Here is a 21,515-nt window from a genome sequence, read left to right as displayed (position 1 = left end):
AGCAGTCCCCAAGCCTCCGCTTGGTTTCCCCAATGTAGAGGAAGCCACACCGGGTACAATGGATGCAGTATACCACATTGGCAGATGTGTAGGTGAACCTCTGCTTAATATGGAAAGTCATCTTGGGGCCTTGGATAGGGGTGAGGGAGGAGGTGAGGGGACAAGTGTAGCATTTCCTGCGGTTGCAGGAGAAGGTGCCGGGTATGGTGGGGTTGGAGGGCAGTGTGGAGCGAACAAGGGAGTCACGGAGAGAGTGGTCTCTCTGGAAAGCAGACAAGGGTGGGGATGGAAAAATGTCTTGGGTGGTGGGGTCGGATTGTAGATGGCGGAAGTGTCGGAGGATGATGCATTGTATCCGGAGGTTGGTGGGGTGGTGTGTGAGAATGAGGGGGATCCTCTTTGGGCGGTTGTAGCGGGGGTGGGGTGTGAGGGATGTGTTGCGGTAAATGCAGGAGACGCGGTCAAGGGCGTTCTCGACCACTGTGGGTGGAAAGTTGCGGTCCTTGAAGAACTTGGACATCTGGTATGTGCGGGAGTGGAATGCCCCATCGTGGAAGCAGATACGGCGGAAGCGGAGGAATTGGGAATAGGGGATGGAATTTTTGCAGGAGGGTGGGTGGGAGGAGGTGTATTCTCGGTAGCTGTGGGAGTCGGTGAGCTTGAAATGGACATCAGTTACAAGTCACATCTGCTCCCACGATGAGGCATTCCACTTCCGCACACCCCAGATGTCCAAGTTCTTCAAGGACCGCAACTTTCCCCCCCACAGTGGTTGAGAACGCCTTGACCGCGTCTCCCGCATTTCCCTAGTAAATAATAGCCTGTTGTCTGTGACCAGCACTCCTAGAAGCCAGTGTATTGCAAAAGATGCTTGCAGCTTTTCCATTGTTATTCCTGTGTTTTATTGATGAACTTTTATGCATATCCAACAACTTTGAGTAGACTTCCTAAATGACGAAGAACGTCAAGCCCATGAAAGGGCTGGCACAGCTGACATGTAACCGAGTCCAAGTATTACCTGGCCATTTCCACGAATGTGGAGCAGCTGCTGGCTGTAATTTTTGTTCCTGTTGGCACTCCACGCACTACCCCACCAACTCGGCTACATCTGTATCTAACCCTGTCCACCAGACCTAACCTCTCGCCAACATCTTCATTTTGGATGACTCTGATGGAGTTCAGCCATTATCTGGCAGCAACCTTTGCTCGGGATAATCACTGTTGCTCCCCATAATATAATGTCATCTTTTACGATGATCTAATGTCATTGGGTCCAGAAAGATTTCAGTTGTGGTTATAATGGTCCTTTTGTTTACCCCATCACCACCAGCTGTTTAGTTTTTGCCAGGACTGGATCTTTTCCCATCCACAATCATATAATGTCAGTGGTGACTGGAAGGGTGTCCAGAAAGTTTAAAACCAGAACAGACTCTTCCAGTGGCAGCACCACTGCCAGTAGGAAACAGCTCAAGGCATTCACTTTGCTACTCGGCCTCCTGGGGGTGGTGTTCCAATTTGTAACTGTACACACTTAGAATGCGAGCCCACCGCTGAACTCAACCTGAAAAATGGGTAGCATGGCTTTGTCCTCCGAGTAGCCCTAGCATAGGCATTTGTGGTCTATATTACAAATTTACATCTGTAAAAGGTATTGGTGGAACTTTCTCACACCAAAGATGACCGCCAAACCGTCAATCTCTCTCTGGGAGTATCTGTGTTCAGCATTAGCCAAAGTCCAGGAAGCATCCACTATTGGATGTTCCTCTCCATTGGGCCATCTGTGAGCCAACGCTACCCTGATACTGTATGGTGAGGGATCGCATGTTAGCACCAGATGTCACTTGGGATCACAGTGTGCCGACACCTGAGACAATGATAGCTGCTTCTTCACTTCCTTAAAGGCTACATCTTGGATACCAATTCAATACTAGATGTAACGGTACCAGGATGGAGGCCAGGTTACATATGAACTCTCCATAATAATTCATTAATCCAAGGAAAAATGTAATGTCCAGTACAGACTTGGGAGTCAGGTCACCGTTGATCACCCTCATTTTATCTTCCATCTGTGTCAACTTTGTAGCCCAAGTAGATCACTTGGGATGTCTGGAACACATATTTTTCTCTTCTAAGGCATATGCCCAGCTTGAAGAAATATGCCCAAGTTTTGTAAATGCTCTTTATTGTTCTTGCCTCGTATTAGCATGTCATCCACATATACGGTGTCCTCGGGTTGACCTTATAAAATGTTCTCCACTGTCTGTTGAAAAATGTCACAGGCCGATTATAACCCGAATCCCACTTCGTCACAACCAAAATAATTCCACAGAGGCTGGTATCCGGTCACCAAGACACCCTTTGTTTACACGTGCATAGTACTTGACACAAGTCCGTTTTCCTTACAGCCAGCTCTCAGGGTGAACACAATGTTTGACACAGTGATAATGGGAACTGCAGATGCTGGAGAATCCAAGATAACAAAGTGTGAAGCTGGATGAACACAGCAGGCCAAGCAGCATCTCAGGAGCACAAAAGCTGACGTTTCGGGCCTAGACCCTTCATCAGAGATGGGGATGGGGTGAGGGTTCTGGAATAAATAGGGAGAGAGGGGGAGGCGGACCGAAGATGGAGAGAAAAGATGATAAGTAGAGAGGAGAGTATAGGTCCAGTATATATCTCCAGCACCTCCCTCACCTTCCTGGACCTCTCAGTCTCCATTTCAGGCAACCAGCTTGTAACTAATGTCCATTTCATGCCCACCGACTCCCACAGCTACCTAGAATACACCTCCTCCCACCCACCCTCCTGCAAAAATTCCATCCCCTATTCCCAATTCCTCCGCCTCCGCCGCATCTGCTCCCATGATGAGGCATTCTACTCCCGCACATCCCAGATGTCCAAGTTCTTCAAGGACCGCAACTTTCCCCCCACAGTGGTCGCAAACGCACTTGGCCGCATCCCTCGCATTTCCCACAACACATCCCTCACACCCCGCCCCCGCCACAACCGCCCAAAGAGAATCCCCCTCGTTCTCACACACCACCCCACCAACCTCCGGATACAACGCATCATCCTCCGACACTTCCACCATCTACAATCCGACCCCACCACCCAAGACATTTTTCCATCCCCACCCTTGTCTGCTTTCCGGAGAGACCACTCTCTCCGTGACTCCCTTGTTCACTCCACACTGCCCTCCAACCCCACCACACCCGGCACCTTCCCCTGCAACCGCAGGAAATGCTACACTTGCCCCCACACTTCCTCCCTCACCCCTATCCAAGGCCCCAAGATGACTTTCTATATTAAGCAGAGGTTCACCTGCACATCTGCCAATGTGGTATACTGTATCCATTGTACCCGGTGTGGCTCCCTCTACATTGGGGAAACCGAGCAGAGGCTTGGGGACCGCTTTGCAGAACACCTCCGCTCGGTTCGCAATAAACAACTGCGCCTCCCAGTGGCGAACTATTTCCACTCCCCCTCCCGTTCCTCAGACGATGTGTCCATCATGGGCCTCCTGCAGTGCCACAATGATGCCACCTGAAGGTTGCAGGAACAGCAACTCATATTCTGCTTGGGAACCCTGCAGCCCAATGGTATCAATGTGGGCTTCACCAGCTTCAAAATCTCCCCTTCCCCCTCTGCATCGCAAAACCAGCCCAGTTCGTCCCCTCCCCACACTGCACCACACAACCAGCCCAGCTCTTCCCCTCCCCCCACTACATCCCAAAACCAGCCCAGCCTGTCTCTGCCTCCCTAACCTGTTCTTCCTCTCACCCATCCCTTCCTCCCACCCCAAGCCGCACCTCCATCTCCTACCTACTAACCTCATCCCACCTCCTCGACCTGCCCGTCTTCCCTGGACTGACCTATCCCGTCCCTACCTCCCCACCTATACTCTCCCCTCCACCTATATTCTTTTCTCTCCATCTTCAGTCCGCCTCCCCCCTCTCCCTATTTATTCCAGAACCCTCACCCCATCCCCCTCTCTGATGAAGGGTCTAGGCCCGAAACGTCAGCTTTTGTGCTCCTGAGATGCTGCTGGGCCTGCTGTGTTCATCCAGCCTCACATTTTATTATCTTGGATTCTCCAGCATCTGCAGTTCCCATTATCACTCTTAAATACAGCTTTTACTGGATGTACAGAATTGACTATAATGTGGCATCATTATTTTACATTTGATGGAGTTTGGCAATCTGACAAAAAAGAAATGTCTGTGGGTAATGTTTCGGGCTAAGTTTTATTCTTGAAAGAGTGTGGAGGAGGCTTTCCTCTGCAGCTGTCTGAAAATTGTCAACCTCCTTCACTGAACACCTTCAACAATTTGCAGTACTCTGCTGCATTTTCTTGAATGACTGTTTTTTAATAATTTGGGGTTGAATTAGTCCTTGACACATTCCTTCAACTGAAAAAAATGAAGTGAATATATTCTCCATCATTGCATGTGTGATTCAAATAAATAGTAATTCATATAGGAAAACTTGCTCAGCAATACAGGAACATTGGTTGGGAAAGCCATTTCTGGTATTTCATAACTATATTCTAATTATCAGTCACAACAAAGAAAAACAAGAATAAAAATACAAAATAAAATCTAATTTATGACGTCTAATGTCACATGGATAAATAGTTGACAGGACACATGATCCTGTAGTATTACGCACACTCGAAATGCAGCTACCGACAAAGTTTTCTCTTGTATTGAAGACGAGATATCTGAGTTTTCTCAATCACTGCCTCATTGGAAATTATTCTCCCAGCAAGCTGAACTGTGAGATAACAAGGTGTAGAGCTGGACGAACACAGCAGGCCAAGCAGCATCATAGGAGTAGGAAAGTGGATGTTTTGGGCCTAGACCCTTCTTCATAAATGGGGGAGGGGAAGGGGGTTATGGAGTAAATAGGGAGAGAGAAGGAAGTGGATAGAAGATGGTTAGAGGAGAAGAAAGGTGGAGAGAAGATAGACCGGTCAAAGAGGTGGAGATGTAGCCAGTAAAGGTGAGTGTAGGTGGAGAGATAGGGAGGAGATAGGTCAGTCCAGGGACAGGTCAAGGGTAGGCAGGGAATGAGATTAGTAGGTAGGAGATGGGGGTGAGGGGATAGGTGGGAGGAAGGACAGGTCCAAGAGGAGAGGACAAGTTGGGCTGGCTTTGGGATGCAGTAGGGGGAGTGCGGATTTTGAAGCTTGTGAAATCCACACTGATACCATTGGGCTGCAGGGTTCCCAAGCAGAATATGAGTTGCAGTTACTGCAACCTTTGGATAGCATTGTTGTGGCACTGCAGAAGGCCCATGATGGACATATCGTGTCAGGAATAGGAGGTGTAGGGGCAGGTGTAGCACTTCTTGTGGTTGCAGGGAAAAGTGCCGGGTGTGATGGGGTTGGAGGGGAGTGTGGAGACGACAAGGGAGTCACGGAGAGAGTGGTCCCTCCAGAAGGCAGATAAGGGTGGGGAGGGAAAAAATGTCTTTGGTGGTGGGTTCGGATTGCAGATGGTGGAACTGTCGGAGGATGATGCGATGGATCCAGAGGTTGGTGGGGTGGTATGTGAGGACTGACATCCTCACCGCTTAGCTGAACTCGTCCTCACCCTCAACAACTTTTTTAATTTCTCCCATTTCCTACAGACAAAGGGGGTGGCCATGGGTACCCGCATGGGCCCAAGCTATGCCTACCTCTTTGTAGATTATGTGCAACAATCCCTCTTCCGTACCTACACTGGCCCTAAGCCTCACCTCTTCCTCCATTACATTAATGACTGTTTTGGTGCTGCCTTATGCTCCCAAGAGCAGCTTGAACAGTTCATCCACTTCACCAACACTTTCCACCCCAACCATAAGTTCACTTGGACCATCTCTCATACCTGTCTCATCTTCCTGGAGTTCTCTGTCTCCATCTCCGGCAACCACCTAGAAACCCATATCCATTTCAAGCCCACCGACTCCCACAGCTGCCTAGAATACACCTCCTCCCACGCACCTTCCTGCAAAAATGCCAGACCCTATTTCCAATTCCTTCGCCTCTGCCGTATCTGCTCCCAGGATGAGGCATTCCACTCCCGTACATCTCAGATGTCCTCGCTTTTTAAGGACTGCACCTCCCCCCTGGCAGTGGTCAAGAACGTCCTCAACCATGTCTCCTTTACCTCCCACAACTCATGCCTCACACCCTCTCTCTGCAATAAAAACCAAAACAAATCCCCCTCGTCCTCACATACCACCCCACCAACCTCCGGATCCATTGCATCATCCTCCAACAGTTCCACCATCTGCAATCCGACCCACACCATCAAAGACATTTTTCCCTCCCCACTCTTATCTGCTTTCTGGAGGGACCATTCTCTCAGTGACTCCCTTGTCAGCTCTACACTCCCCTCCAGCCCCACCACACCTGGTACTTTTCCCTGCAACCGCAGGAAGTGCTACACCTGTCCCTACACCTCACCCCTCACCCCCATCCCAGGCCCCAAGAAGACTTTCCCCATTAAGCAGATATTCACCTGCACATCTGCTAATGTGGTATACTGTATCCGCTGTTCCCGTTGTGGCCTCCTCTACATCAGGGAAACCAAGCGGAGGCTTGGGGACCGCTTTGCAGAACATCTATGCTCAGTTTGCACTAAACAACTACATCTCCCAGTCGTGAACCACTTCAACTCCCCCCATTCCATGCAGGGCCTCCTGCAGTGCCACAACGATAATACCCGAAGGTTGCAGGAACAGCGACTCATATTCCGCTTGAGAACCCTGCAGCCCAATGGTATTAACGTGGACTTCACAAACTTCAAAACCTCCCCTCCCCCTACTGCATCCAAAAATCAGCCTAGCTTGTCCCTGCCTCCCTAACCTGTCCTTGCTCCCACCTATCCCCTCCTCCCCCCTCAACTTCATTCGCTTCAAAATCTCCCCTCCACCTACCGCATCCCTAAACCAGCCTAGCTCGTCCCCACCTGTCTAACCTGTCCTTCTTCCCACCAACCCCTACCTCAAGCCCCAACCCCATCTCCTTCCTACGAACCTCAATCCCGCCCCCTTGACCTGTCCATCCTCCCTACCTGACCTATCAGACCTATCTCCTCCCTCCCTCTCCACCTACACTCACCTTTACTGGGTCCATCCCCGCCTCTTTGACCTGCCTATCTCCTCTCCACCTATCTTCTCCTCTATCCACCCTCTATCCGCTTCCTCCTCTCTCCCCATTTATTTCAAAACCGCTTTCCCCTCCCCCATTTCTAAAGAAGGGCCTCGGCCCAAAATGTCAGCCTTCCTGCTCCTTTGGTGCTGCTTGGCCTGCTGTGTTCATTCAGCTCTACACGCAGTTATCTCGGATTCTCCAGAATCTGCAGGTCCTATTATCTCTATAAACTGAAGTGTGAGTTTGGATCCCAAACTCTTAGCAACAACATTGGGGAAACTCTCTGTGGCAATATTGATATCATCTTTGCAGTTAACGGTGATGCTGCCATGTGCTAGATGATCGGCTTCACATTCATGTTAACCATGATAAAATTGGATTATTTTCTTGTTATTTATTTGTAGTTTCTGATCAATGAGTATAGGGTTAAAGTACACATTTTCAAGAAATGTTAATCAAATCGCTGTGCTTGTACTGTTAGCGAGAGTTAAGTGTGAAATAGAAGGTTTATCCTGTGTTGACTGGTATACAGCTTCCATTTTCTTGAGATTAATGATGAAGATGCGTCCTTTTGCTACTGTAGGAACCCACATTTGACCAGCATCATGTCTTCTTGAACAGGCACTTCTAGCATCCTGTTTCCTGCAAAGAACAATTTACAGATAAAATTTCTTTTTGAAAATGTTAAGGGGAAGGAGAACTCAAGAGTTGTTTGTAATAGAGGTAATAGGACCCAAAAAGAAGGTGCAAAAACTGGCTTCAGGGCACTTTATCCGAATGCTCAGAGCATTCGAAACAAGGTGGATGAGTTGACGGTGCCAGTCATGGCAAATGGCTATGATTTAGTAGCTATTACAGAAACATGGTTACAGGATGGTCATGACTCGGAGTTAAATATCCAGGAGTATCAAACTGTTTGGAAGGACAGACAGGAAGGTAAGAGAGGTGGTGTTGTTCTGATTTTTAAGGATGATATCAGGGCAGTAATGAGAAATGATATAGGTTCCACTGAACAAAACGTTGAATCCATTTGGGTGGAAATTAGGAATAGCAGGGAAAAGAAGTCACTGATAGGTCTATAGGCCACCAAATAATGACATCGTAGTGGGGCGGGCAATAAACGTAGAAATAGCTAAAATGCATGTAAAAATAGTACAGCAATTATCATGGGGGATTTTAATCTACATATCGTCTGGTCAAACCAGGTCGGTCATGGCAGCCTTAAGGACGGGTTCATAGAATGCATCTGATAATTTCCTTGAACAATATGTTCGAGGGAGCAAGCTATCCTAGATCTAGTCCTGTGTAATGAGACAGGAATAATTAATGATCTTACAGTTAGGAATCCTCTCGGAAGGAGCAATCACAGTATGGTCGAATTTAAAATACGGATGGAGCGTGAGAAGGTTAAATCGAGTACCTATGTCCTGTGCTGAACCGATGGAGACTATGAAGGAATGAGGAAGGAATTAGCTAAGGTACAATGGGAGCAAAAACTTTATGGTGAGTCAATTGAAGAACAGTGGAGAACTTCGAAAACAATTTTTTCACAGTGCTCAGCAGTAATATATTCCAGTGATAAAGAAGAACTGTACGAAAAGAGAGAGGCAGCCATGGATGTCTAAGGAAATAAAGGAAAGTATCAGGTTGAAAAAAAATCAAAAAAAAATCGAAGAGTGGTGGTAAACTAGTAGATTGGGGAATCTTTAAAGGTCAACAGAAAGCCACAAAAAAAGTTGTAAAGAGAAGTAAGATAGATTATGAGAGTAAACTAGCTCAGAATATAAGTACAGGCAGCATAAGTTTCTATAAATATGTAAATTGTAAAAGAGTAGCGAAGGTAAACATTGGCCCTTTAGAGGATAAGAAAGCCAGTGTAACAACTGGGAATGATGAAATAGCCGAGTCATTAAACAGTTATTTTGTGCTGGTCTTCGTAGTCAAAGACACAAATAACATGCCGAAAACTTTTGACAAGAAGGTTACAGCAGGTGAGGACCTAGAAACTATCATTTTCACTACGGAGGCAGTGCTGGGCAAGCTAATGGGGCAAAGATCGACAAGTCTCCTGGCCCTGATGAAATGCATCCCAGGGTACTAAATGAGGTGATAGGGGAAATAGCAAGTGCAGTAGTGGTTATTTACCAAAATTCACTGGGCTCTGGGGTGGTTACCACAGATTGGAAAACAGCCAATGTGACGCCACTGTTTTAAAAGGAAGTAGACAAAAAGCAGATAGCTATAGGCCAGAGATAATGGGAACTGCAGATGCTGGAGATTCCAAGATAATAAAATGTGAGGCTGGATGAACACAGCAGGCCAAGCAGCATCTCAGGAGCACAAAAGCTGACGTTTCGGGCCTGGACCCTTCATCATCTCTGATGAAGGGTCCAGGCCCGAAACGTCAGCTTTTGTGCTCCTGAGATGCTGCTTGGCCTGCTGTGTTCATCCAGCCTCACATTTTATTAGCTATAGGCCAGTTAGCTTAACTTTGGTAGTGGGGAAAATGCTTGAATCTATTATTAAGGAAGAAATAGCAAGACATCTGGATGTAAATTGTCCCATTGGGAACACCCAGCATGAGTTCATGAAGGGTACGTCATGTTTGACTAATTTTGTGGAATTCGTTGAGGACATTGCTTGCATGGTGGACAAGGGGGAACCTGTGGATGTGGTGTGTCTGGATTTCCACACCAAAGGCTGCTACATAAGATAAAGTTGTGCAGTATTACAGGTGATGTATTGGCATGGATAGAGGATTGGTTGACTAGTAGAAAGCAAAGAGTAGGCGTAAATGGGTGTTTTTCTGGTTGACGATCAGTGGCTAGTGGTGTGCCTCAGGGATCAATGTTGGGATCTCAATTATTTACAATTTGCGTAGATGATTTGGTGTTGGGGACTAAGTGTGGTGTGTCAAAATTTGCAGATGACACGAAAGTGAGTGGTTGAGCAAAGTGTGCAGAAGACACTGAAAGTCTGTGGAGGTATATGGATAGTCTAAGCGAGTGGGCAAGGGTCTGGCAGATGGAGTACAATGTTGCTAAGTGTAAGGTTATCCATTTTGGCAGGAATAACAGCAAAATGGACTATGTTTTAAATGGTAAAAAATTGCAGCACGCTGCTGTGCAGGGGGACTTGTGTGTCCTTGTGCATGAATCGCCCAAGGTGGGATTGCAGGTGCGGCAGGTGATTAAAAAGGCCAATGGAATTTTGTTTGCCATTGCTCGTGGGATAGAGTTTAAAAACAGGGAGGCTATGCTGCAGCTGTATAGGGTCCTGGTGAGGCCACACCTGGAGAACTGTGTGCAGTTTTGGTCTCCTTACTTGAGAAGAGTTATACTCAAGCAGGTGCAGAGGAGATTCACTTGGTTGATTCCAGAGTTGAGAGGGTTGGATTATGAGGAGAGATTGAGTAGACTGGGATTATGTTCATTGGAATTCAGGAGAATAAGGGTCAATCTTATAGAAACATATAAGATTATGATGAGAATAGATAAAGTGGAGGCAGGGAAGTTGTTTCCACTAACAGGTGAATCTAGGACTAGACAGCATCGCCTCAAAGTAAAGTGAAGCAGATGTAGGACTAAGGTCAGGAGGAATTTCTTCATCCAAAGGGTTGTGAATCTGTGGAATTCCCTGCTCAGTGAAGTGGTTGAAGCTACCTCACTGAATGTTTCTAAGGCAAGGCTGGATAAATTTTTGAACAATAAAGGAATTAAGGGTTATGGTGAGTGGGTGGGTGAGTGGAGCTGAGTCTCAAAAAGATCAGCCACGATCTTATTAAATGGCGGGGCAGGCTTGAGGGGCCAGATGGCCTACTCCTGCTCCTTGTTCTTATGTTCTTATATTCTTTTCAATGGTGGTTGAATTCAACATATTCAGATTGAGTAACCAAAAATATGTGTCTTTGATTTGGTTGCATGCAAGTGAATTGAATGTGTCCGTTTGAATTGCCAATTCTGCTGAATGACTTCTATGTCATGAATGAACATGCTATCCAACAGACACCAAAGAAGCTGGAACAACCTTTGCACCCTATTTTGCATTTAAAATGTTAAAATCTCAAAGAAAAGCATGTTCAGCAGCCTTCTATTGTCAAATCCCACAGGGCAAAACTCTTATCTTCCCCATATATTTTCTCATAAATATGTGCTTAAAATAATGTCATAATGTTGTTCAATGTAAAGATGAGCAAGATAATGAAATTCAATCTTTATAAGAAAAATACACCATCACTGAGCGTGGATCGTGAATGAATTTAATTAGAATGAATCACGGCTTTAACAGGCTACATAAAGTTACATTCCAATCCTAAGGCTTAATTCTGACAGAATTCCACAAGCTAGCTTACCACTTTTTCTTAATTTAGCCTCATCAAATATCTGTCTCTTTTCCAGAAAGTCAATGGCAATAAATTCCAAAGTACTGACAGTAACAGTAAGACCACAGCCCAAGGCTTCCGAACCAATTGTTGTAGAGTTGTCGCATCTTATTAATGTAAGTAATTTTATTATTACATTAAATCACATTTGCATCTATATTATTATTGACCTTTGAAACCAAAGAAAGGTAAGTCTATATTAAAAAATGATTTATAAGAACATTTTCAAACATTAAGTAAAGTAATATTAGTAAACTTACTTTAATTATTTCCGTTAGGCGGGGAGACTAGGACCCGTGGGCACAGCCTTAGAATTAGAGGGGGTAAATTTAAAACGGAAATGAGGAGACATTTCTTCAGCCAGAGAATGGTGGGCCTGTGGAATTCATTGCCACGGAGCACAGTGGAGGCCGGGACGTTAAATGTCTTCAAGGCAGAGATTGATAAATTCTTGATCTCACAATGAATCAAGGGCTATGGGGAGAGTGCAGGGAAGTGGAATTGAAATGCCCATCAGCCATGATTAAATGGCGGAGTGGACTCGATGGGCCAAATGGCCTTACTTCCACTCCTATGTCTTATGGTCTTAATTATACCACATTTTAGAATAAATTTTATTATTAAAATATAAATATGAAATGTTATGAACCTAAAGATGAATTTTAAGCACAGAAAAATTGTTCAATAAGTTAGTGTTACTATTTAATATCTAACTTCAGTAGGCAGACAGGCTTACATTATTTCTACATTGAATGGTTTCATGAATTTATAACTGCTGGCACCACCATAAAACATTAGTAGCGGGAAAGTGTTTCTAATTCTGGTAGAGACTTAGCATTACATCCATTGTTTCGACAGAAGAGCAAGCAGAAAGTACTAGGCTTTATGGTAACAGTTTTTGAGCAGAAATTAGGGCTCAAGTATTTATCAGGTGAAAAGGAAAAATACACGAAGCTTTATCCTTTTGCCTTTGTAAGGAAGTGCTTGTGTAGATGTTGGACAAGGAAAGGACTGACATACATACACATTTGCGAACATCAAGAAATAAGAAAAGAAGTAGGCCATTCAGCAAAATGATAGCAGATTTGTTTGTGTTTCCAGTTCCACAATCCTACCTAGCCCCCAAGAATCTTCGATTCCCTTCCCTAACAAGAATCTATCTCTAAGTAAAAACCGAAAGAACTGCGGATACTGTAAATCAGGAACAAAAATAAAGTTGCTGGAAAAGCTCCGATAACAATGTGCAGAGCTGGATGTACGCAGCAGGCCAAGCAGCATCAGAGGAGCAGGAAGGCTGATGTTTTGGGCCTAGATTGATGGAAAAGCTCAGCAGGTTTGGCAGCGTCTATAGAGGGAAAAACAGGGTTAACGTTTCAGGCCCAGTGACCCTTCCTCAGAATGAGAATCTATCTCTGCCCAGTAAATACTCAACGACTTGCATTTCTGTCACCACCTGAGGCAGAGTTCCAAAGCCATACATCCTTCCGAGGAAAAAGAACTCTCCATCTCTCTCCGAAAAGGTTATGGCTTTTTTTTAAAAAAACAGTTCCCCTACTCTGCTCTCACGCAGGAAAAAAAATATTTAGTGGAATCTTAAAAGTCATATGAGCCATAACACACAACAGGTAGAAGTTTACAAGAGGTCCAGCAAGCCTCTCTTGAGTTGTCACGAGCAACTTGCTGTGCCTTTTATGCAACTGCCAGGCTTCAAGATATTACATTCTCACTAGGCAGTGGTGAGTTGCCTATTAAGGGGGATAATTGCTTGTTAATGATTATCTTAATATCACACATATCTTGCCTCATTTATTTGCAGCTTCCTATCTTAACAAACACACAAAAAAAAACTAGATGCTGAGGAATCTTGACATGGAAATCAGAGCAGATACCTAGCGACCTCATTGCTTGCTGCAAAGAAACTCCATGTTGGACATCACACACCGACATCCCAGGGCACACTCCATGAGCAACAGCCGCTCACTGCCTATACTCACAGACATTGGCATCCGACATATAATGGCCTGTAAGAACCCTGTTAGCACATCTGCAGATTACTTACAGCATGCTTCCATACTTCAATGCTGCACCTCAGGACACAGTCACACCTATCATTGCAAGGCTGCAGTATGTTCACGCACCCAGCTTATGGACTGGCTAGGCTGCATCTCCAGGCTATTTGTTTGCTCTCTTAGTGTTAACATATTTTGAGCCTACCTGGATGCTCACAGGTATTTACCTTGACTTGACTTTATGCATCTTGTCCCTCAGCCAAGAGATGCCACTCTATGAATACTGTTGCTTTGCTATTTAGCACAGACACAATTCCAGGAAACTTACCATGGTTGTCAGCAGTCCTTGTTAAGTTAAGGAAATTAGCTTTCACTCAAGGGGTCTAAGCAAAGTAAGTCAAGGACAACCTCCGACACCAGTCCAGAGTCTTGGACAATTTCAGTGCAGCATTTCTGCTATTTTCTTTTCTTCTGTGGGATTCTGAGGTACCTTCAGAACAGCACCTTTGAGGACCAGACATCAATGCAGCAAACAGCATAAGTATGCCAGTCCCCCTGCACAGAGCCTTAGAATGGTAACTAGCTGAGAGGGAACATTGCATCATTCACCTGCTTGGGCATTCAGAGTCAGGATCCTCTCTCCACAAAGAGTGAGAAACTGACTGTCAGCATCTTACTACCTGTCTTCACTCTTCCTGCCTGTTATGGCCTGCTTTCCTCTTGGAATGAGAGAAAGGCATGTATTAAAAGTGGTTGGCACAGCTGTGATAATGGGAACTGCAGATGCTGGAGAATCCAAGATAATAAAGTGTGAAGCTGGATGAACACAGCAGGCCAAGCAGCATCTCAGGAGCACAAACGCTGATGTTTCGGGCCTAGACCCTTCATCAGAGAGGGTCTAGGCCCGAAACATCAGCTTTTATGCTTCTGAGATGCTGCTTGGACTACTGTGTTCATCCAGCTTCACACTTTATTATCTTGGCACAGCTGTGGCATTCTTTGCATGTGAGGAAGTTCACCAAGCAAATGAATAGGCAGTGCAAAAGGCATGCAGGGTTAGTGGTGTTGGACGGTGGGGGACAGCAAATGAATGAACAGGTTGCAGGCAATAGGAAAGTGGTAGGGCATGAACCATGATAGGAAGTGGCTACAGTTACAGAGATAGAATGCTGCAGCTAACTCCAGACTAACAGTGCTTGTCCAGATGCTCAATGATGTTTTGTATATGGCGCTATCAGAGGATGCCAGTGATTCTGCGATATTCTGATATTGGCGATTGTTCATGGTGGTAGAATGGTGCAAGAATAGTGCAACAGAGGCACTATAGGGGTAGGTAGATAGTCAATGAGGAAGGGTCACTGGATCCAAAACGCCAACTCAGGTTTCTTACTACAGATGCTGCCAGGTTTGCTGAGCTTTTCCAGCAATTTATGTTTTTGTTTTAGTTATTGATGTGAGTTTGGTAAGCTATGGTGAGAAAACTCACTTGGCCTCACTGAGAGAAACAAACATTGAACTTTTCGAAATTAGCACATACTTTGAAAAAAACCTAAGACTCAGCCCATTCTCTTCACATCCACATTCTTCAACCAAAATGTCCAAACTCTTCTAAACTATATTGGGGCAAGGCTGTTCAATCTATCCTCGTAAGACAACCTACTCATTTCAGGTGTCAATCCAGTCAACTTCCTCCGAACAGCAACATATGTACATTGTTCCTTAAATAAGGGAACTAAAACTGCACATGGTATTCTAGATGTGGTCTCATCAGTGTTGTATGTTAATGAAGCATAAGATCCTTATATTTATGCTTAATTCCTTTAGCAATAAAGAATTCTCATTAGCCAGAGCATTGACACCCAGGCCAAAGACTCTAACTGTAATGCCTGCCCTGCTCTGACCCTCTTAACAGAGTGACCTAAAAATCCAGTCCTACATGTCATTGGTATACCAGGGTTATTTTCAATTTAATGATTTTCTCTGAAACCTATGTTTCTTTTCTGTGTTTCATGCCCAGTTGGTATATGACGTGTAAATTGGAGTCTGCGAGGGAAGATTTTCCACTTTTCACTCCTTTTTTTTAACTCATTCATGGGACGAAGGCTTCACTGGCTGGGCCAGCATTTATTACTCATCCCTAATTGCCCAGACGGCAGTTACGTGTCTACCACATTGGTGTGGGTCTTGAGTCACTTGTAGGCCAGTCTCGGTAAGGATAGCAATTTCCTTCCCTAAAGGACATTAGTGAACCAGATGGGTTTTTCCCCAACAATCTGCATGGTCATCATTAGACTCTGAATTCCAGATATTTATTAAATTCAAATTCCACTGTCTGCCGTAGCAGAATTCGAATCCAGGTCCTCAGAACATTACCTGGGTCTCCGGATTAACATTTCAGCGATAATACCTCTAGGTCATTGTCTCCTTCCACACATAAATATTGCAGATTGGTAGGTTGTAACCCACAACCTTTGAATATACATGCACTATTAGTAGAAATTGTTCCCTTTTACCTCTGGGGGCTGGATTTGGATGCAGCCCATACTAAAAGTATGAAGGAAAATCAGACGTACTGGAAAAACTCAGCAAGCCTGGCAGAATCTGTGGAAAGAAAGCGTAGTTAACATTTTAGGTCCACTGACTCTTTCTCAGAACAGTTCTAAGAAAGGATCACTAAATGCAAAACAGTGACTCTGCTTTCTTTCCGCAGATGCTGCAAGACCTGTTGAGTTTTTTACAACAATTCCTGATTTTGTTTCTGACTTTCCTGCATTTGCAGTTCTTTGTGTATTTTTCTAAAGTAGGAAAGCCTCCTATCTCTGATAGCTGCAAGGATCTTAAATTAAATGAGGCTTATGGATCAGAATACAAATCTAAAACAGTTACAAATCTACCATGATCTGTTTGAATGGCAGAATAGCCTTGAAGGGCTGACTGGCTAATCCCATTTCTTTTTCCCTAGTTTGCTATCTGTTATTTGTGACACATTGGTATTAAATCTTAATCAAGGGGCTTGATGTAATTGAACATGTTGAATTTGACCACATTGCCAGGACCCACCTATATGAGTTTTGCCTCCATCCACAGTTTATGTTCTGTACAATATGGGAATAATTGGTGTCAATTCTAAATGAAAATGTTGAAAAATATTTCAATTGTGAGCAGTGACATTTCTTTACAAGAGAAAAGCAATGAACATATGATTTAAATTAGCTAGAAAGACAATAGATGGTTAAATATTGCATTTAAATGTTCGGCTGTATTGATAACTGTGAACTGTTCTAGCTGTGTTGTTTTTGCTAATGAAGCTAACAGAATCACTCACTTTTATCCAGGCATTTGGTTTTATGCCATATCAATTTTTCTACATATATTACTATGCTTTGGAATAATATATATTTCTACTACATATGTTTTAATTCTGGTTATTACAGGGAACATCTGACTCACATTGTGTTGTTTGGGATGACTCCAAAATGTAAGTGCCAAGAGCAATAATTCCTACCACTTTTCCATGATGAACATACAAATGTTTATTTTGCTTAACTATTTTAAGAATGAGATTCTGTATGAAATACTCATGAAAAATTGCTTGTTGTGATTGATTTATTTTGAATTATTGATTACATGGTTATCGAGTAACTGTAGTTCACAAAGGTTGAGAATAAAAATGAATATGCTCCCAAGTTGCTGAGTAGAAACCCAAAAGTTCAACCTCTCATCTTAAGAGAACCCTTTTATTCCCAGAATCAGCCAAATGAACTTTCTCGGAACTGCTTTCCATGCATGTATATCCCTGATCAAGTAGGGAGACCGAAACTGTATGTGTACTCCAGGTAAGAAAGTGTGGAGCTGGATGAACACAACAGGCCAAGCAGCATCTTTAGAGCACAAAAGCTGACGTTTTGGGCCTAGACCTGAAGGGCACAGAATGCACCACAATTCAGAATCCCTGCAGTGTGAAAGCAGACCATTTGCCCATCGAGTCCATACCAACCTTCCAAAATAAGGATGCCACCCAGACCCACCCTCTTACCGTTCCCAATAACCCTGCATTTCCAATAGCTGACCTACCTAACCTGTACATCCCCGGACACGATGGGTAATTTAGCGTGGCCTATGCACTTAATCTTCTTATCTTTGGACTGTGGGAGGAAACGAGAGTACCAGGCTGAAACCCATAAAGACACAGGGAGAATGTGCAAACTCTATACAGCCACCCAAAAGTGGAATTGAACCCGTGTCCCTGGCACTGTGAGGCAGCAATGCTAACGACCATGCTGCCCACTGCTATGAAGGATCAAACTTTGGCCAATTTATGTACCATTTGATCAAAGGTATAATTGTTTTATAGGTCAGTTTTTGAAATTATTCAGAAATTATTTTGTTAATTACAGTAAATGCAAGAGTAGTGTGTCGTTCATTTCAGTATGGAATTAAAAAGCATAGGGAGTTTTCTTTAAATATTAGAAAGGGATTAGAGGCTTACTGGTTCCTAGCCATCAGTTACATACCCTTGCTTGGCCACTGTCTGAAGTTGAATAACACCATTTGCAACCTCCATCTATTATTTGACTCTAAGTCAAACTTGCAAACCAATCCCTGAGGTTGAGAGCTGAATGGATAGCATGTTCCTGGAGGTTACCCTGCACCTTACGGCTATGAATGTAGAGGGTGAAAGGGTGACCACTAGACAACTGTTGAAGAACTGGTAAGTAATGCAGAAGTCCGTTAAATGTATGTCACTCTTTAACAAATATTTAGTTCTATGGAATTCAGGCAGAACCAAGCTAGTGATATCATATCTGACTCAGCTATTTATTGGCGGGGGGAGGATTCAGTGGAGGTTTCGGGGAGCAACAGTATTTGGGCTGACAGATGGGCCTTTTTTCCAGTGCAGCAGTTGCCTCCCTCTTGCCAAGGTCCACAATGCCACTGAGTGGCTGTATTCATTCTGAGATGAAAGGTGGATTGTCACCAGTTGAACTTTGTATTGGGATAAATTATGCAGATAAAAAGAATGTAGTGACCTAGCATACAGACTAAGAGCAAGATCTCAAAATTATTAATTTTCAGATTATTCCAGGACCCAATCTTCTGGAAATATAAAAATAGGAGGATAGTTCAGGTTAATGCTTCACTGGAGAGATATTGCAAGAGGGCTTTTGATTCTCGTAATGTTTTGCTACAAATTCTAGTGGAACTGAGATGCATTTAGATTAGATAGGTTGCACCTCAGTAGTGATGGGATCAGTGTCCTGGTGGATGGTTTGGTAGTGCATTTGAGAAGGGTTTAGCCTAATTTGGCAAGGCATTGGGAATGAAGATGTAGCATTCGACAAGGTACATAAACGATTGGAAGAAACAGACAACATCAGAATAGAAAATAATAATAGGCACAATCTTCCTGGCTAATTGCCAGTTTCACCTAGTTTCATAGAATCCCTACAGTATGGAAATAGGCCATTTGGCCCAACAAGTCCACACTACCCCTCTGAAGAGCATCCCGCCCAGACCCATTCCTCTACTTCTGTGTTTCCCACGTCTAACCCACCTAACCTAAACACCCCTGGGCACTGTGGGCAATTTCGCATAGCCGATCCACCTGCCCTGCACATCTTTGGACTGTGGGAGGAAACCGGAGCACCCAGAGGAAACCCACACAGACATGGGGAGAATGGGCAAACTCCACACAGACAGTTACCCGAGGTTGGAATTGAATCCATGTCCCTGGCACTGTGAGGCAGCAGTGCTAACCACTGAGCCTCAATGCCACCCCTATTCACTGAGGTATTTTCCCTGTAAACCCAGTGAGATGTCTTGCTGTATCTTACCAGACTCATCTGATTAACTACCTCCACCACCCCTATGATGCCCTTCTTGCCCATTTCAAGCCCTATTCCACCTCTTGCAACTTGGAATAACTCACCACTGCTAGGATATCCCAGAATGGACTGGTGCCATCTATAAAATGCAGTTGTGCACATGGATAAGTAATGTCAGTCTAGAGTTGCCTTGTGCAATTTCTGATATTTCTCCTGACATGACAGAGGGAAATTAATGCCCTACTTGGCTGTTAGAAACCTGGAAATCCTGATGGATGAGGTGGTGCACATGCAGGACGTACTGTTCACTGGGACCAACAGTGGAGTGCACAGCCATTTTTCTCAATTTTTCTTACTTCTGCTTGGTCTCCAAGTCACTTTCAGAACCAGAAGTCAATGCTGCAAACTGCATCAACATGCTAACTGCTGTGCGAGGGCCTTGAAAGCAGCAGCAAGCATGCAGCCACTCTGTTTTGAGGGAATGCTGGTCACAGCATCAGACCATGCCGGCATGATCTGAGGTTGCCACCTGGGTCAGCATCATGTCAGTCATCTCGAGGAATGCGCAGCAGTGTAGCAAGAAGGTTAATGACCAGTGGAAGTGCTGCCACCATCTGTCCATAGCTCACACTCACCAACTTCCCAACAAAGCTGTTGTTGTATTATTCTCACTATTGCCGACAACATCTTACCTCACTCACTGTTACCCACCCCAAACACTATCACCACTAACCTTCCATGCCTCCTGTGCTGCCTATGAACTCAGTTCATATTTACCCTTGCACCAGAAATAAAGACTGTGACACCTACTTTCATTTCCCTTCTGCCTCTCGCTCCAAGAGGAAAACAGCCCACAGTAGAGGAGAAGGAATCAAGATGGATGGTGAGTTGAAGCAAAGTTCAGCACTTCACCCCTGATGGGTAAAAGATCCTAACTCTGATTGTCCAATCAGATGACTCACCATGTCCAAGACCCGGGACGGGTGTCAGAGACTACTCTGAGATGTTGGGCCAGGACAACTTAACCAAAGGCTATCTTGCTTGTCGTGACTGAAAACTGCTGGCAGCCATGCCAAGATTCCTATCGTTATGTCTACGCTGAATGACAAGGAAATATAAACGTACTGTGAGCCTGGTAACTGTGGCTGAGAGGCAAAATTCAAAAAGGCAAGGCAAGTCAGGAATGCAATGAGCATTCAAGATAATAAAGTGTGAAGCTGAATGAACACAGCAGGCCAAGCAGCATCTCAGGAGCACAAAAGCTGACCTTTCGGGCCTAGACCCTTCATCACAGCTTCTGATGAAGCAACCTCTGATGAAGGGTCTAAGCCCGAAACGTCAGCTTTTGTGCTCCTGAGATGTTGCTTGGCCTGTGTGTTCATCCAGCTTCACACTTTATTATCTTGGATTCTCCAGCATCTGCCGTTCCCATTATCTCTGATACAATGAGCATTCATACTGACTCACATACAGGGAGCATTAAAAGAGCAAGCAAACAGCCCAGAAATGCAGCCTGGTCCAGTCTATTAGATTGGCCATGAGCACAACGTGGCCTTGTAGCAGTATTACAATGATGGTTGCTGATGAGCCTTTTATTGCAGGGTAGAAGTGTAAAAGCATCCTCATGTAGATCAGAGATATGCCTTGAAGATTCTAGAGGCTGGGATATGTCAGGTGCCATGTTTGTGGACTAGGGTGCTGTGCCTTGTCTCTATGGAAAGTTCCTGAGATGCTGAAGTGGTTTTCTTATGGATCAAGCAGTGAGCTCTGACTTCCATTTTGAGAATTCTTGGCATCTAACGTGCTTGGATGAGGTGGTCAGAAATGAAGCTGCATATTAATGAGACGACGTGCAGTTAATCAGATTGATAATCAGTAATAATCCGCCTTAACAGGCAACTCATCTCGACACCTGGAACTTAGTTTAAAGATGGTGAATTCAATGATGAGTCAGAGATAGAAAGAACTGCAGATGCTGGAGAATCTGAGATAAGAAGGTGTAGAGCTGGATGAACATAGCAGGCCAAGCGACATCAGAGGAGCAGGAAAGCTGATGTTTGGGGCCTCTGAAGGGTGTAGGCCCGAAACATCAGCCTTCTTGCTCCTCTGATGCTGCTTGGCCTGCTGTGTTCATCCAGCTCTACACCTTGTTATCTCAGTGG

The 21,515-nt window shown here is 44.6% G+C and overlaps 1 protein-coding gene across 13 annotated transcripts in view; it reads left to right on the top strand.

The window, feature by feature from the left end:
• LOC125465044 (adhesion G protein-coupled receptor B2) overlaps nucleotides 1–21,515 on the top strand; it is a 687,705-nt gene that overhangs the window by 445,274 nt on the left and 220,916 nt on the right. For all 13 annotated transcript variants that reach the window (XR_007250162.2, XM_059654252.1, XM_048558109.2 and 10 more), the window contains 2 exons: nucleotides 11,536–11,635; nucleotides 16,963–17,006. Coding sequence is in view for 12 of the 13 variants with exons in the window: in XM_059654252.1 (XP_059510235.1) it covers nucleotides 11,536–11,635; nucleotides 16,963–17,006 (144 nt within the window). In the remaining variant the exon portion in view is untranslated. The remainder of the gene's footprint in view (nucleotides 1–11,535; nucleotides 11,636–16,962; nucleotides 17,007–21,515) is intronic.

The sequence above is a fragment of the Stegostoma tigrinum genome, chromosome 24 (genome assembly GCF_030684315.1).
Source record: "Stegostoma tigrinum isolate sSteTig4 chromosome 24, sSteTig4.hap1, whole genome shotgun sequence".
Classification (NCBI taxonomy): Eukaryota; Metazoa; Chordata; class Chondrichthyes; order Orectolobiformes; family Stegostomatidae; genus Stegostoma; species Stegostoma tigrinum.
The sequence above is the reverse complement of the archived record's forward strand: the minus strand, read 5'-3'. Positions and strand labels throughout refer to the sequence as shown.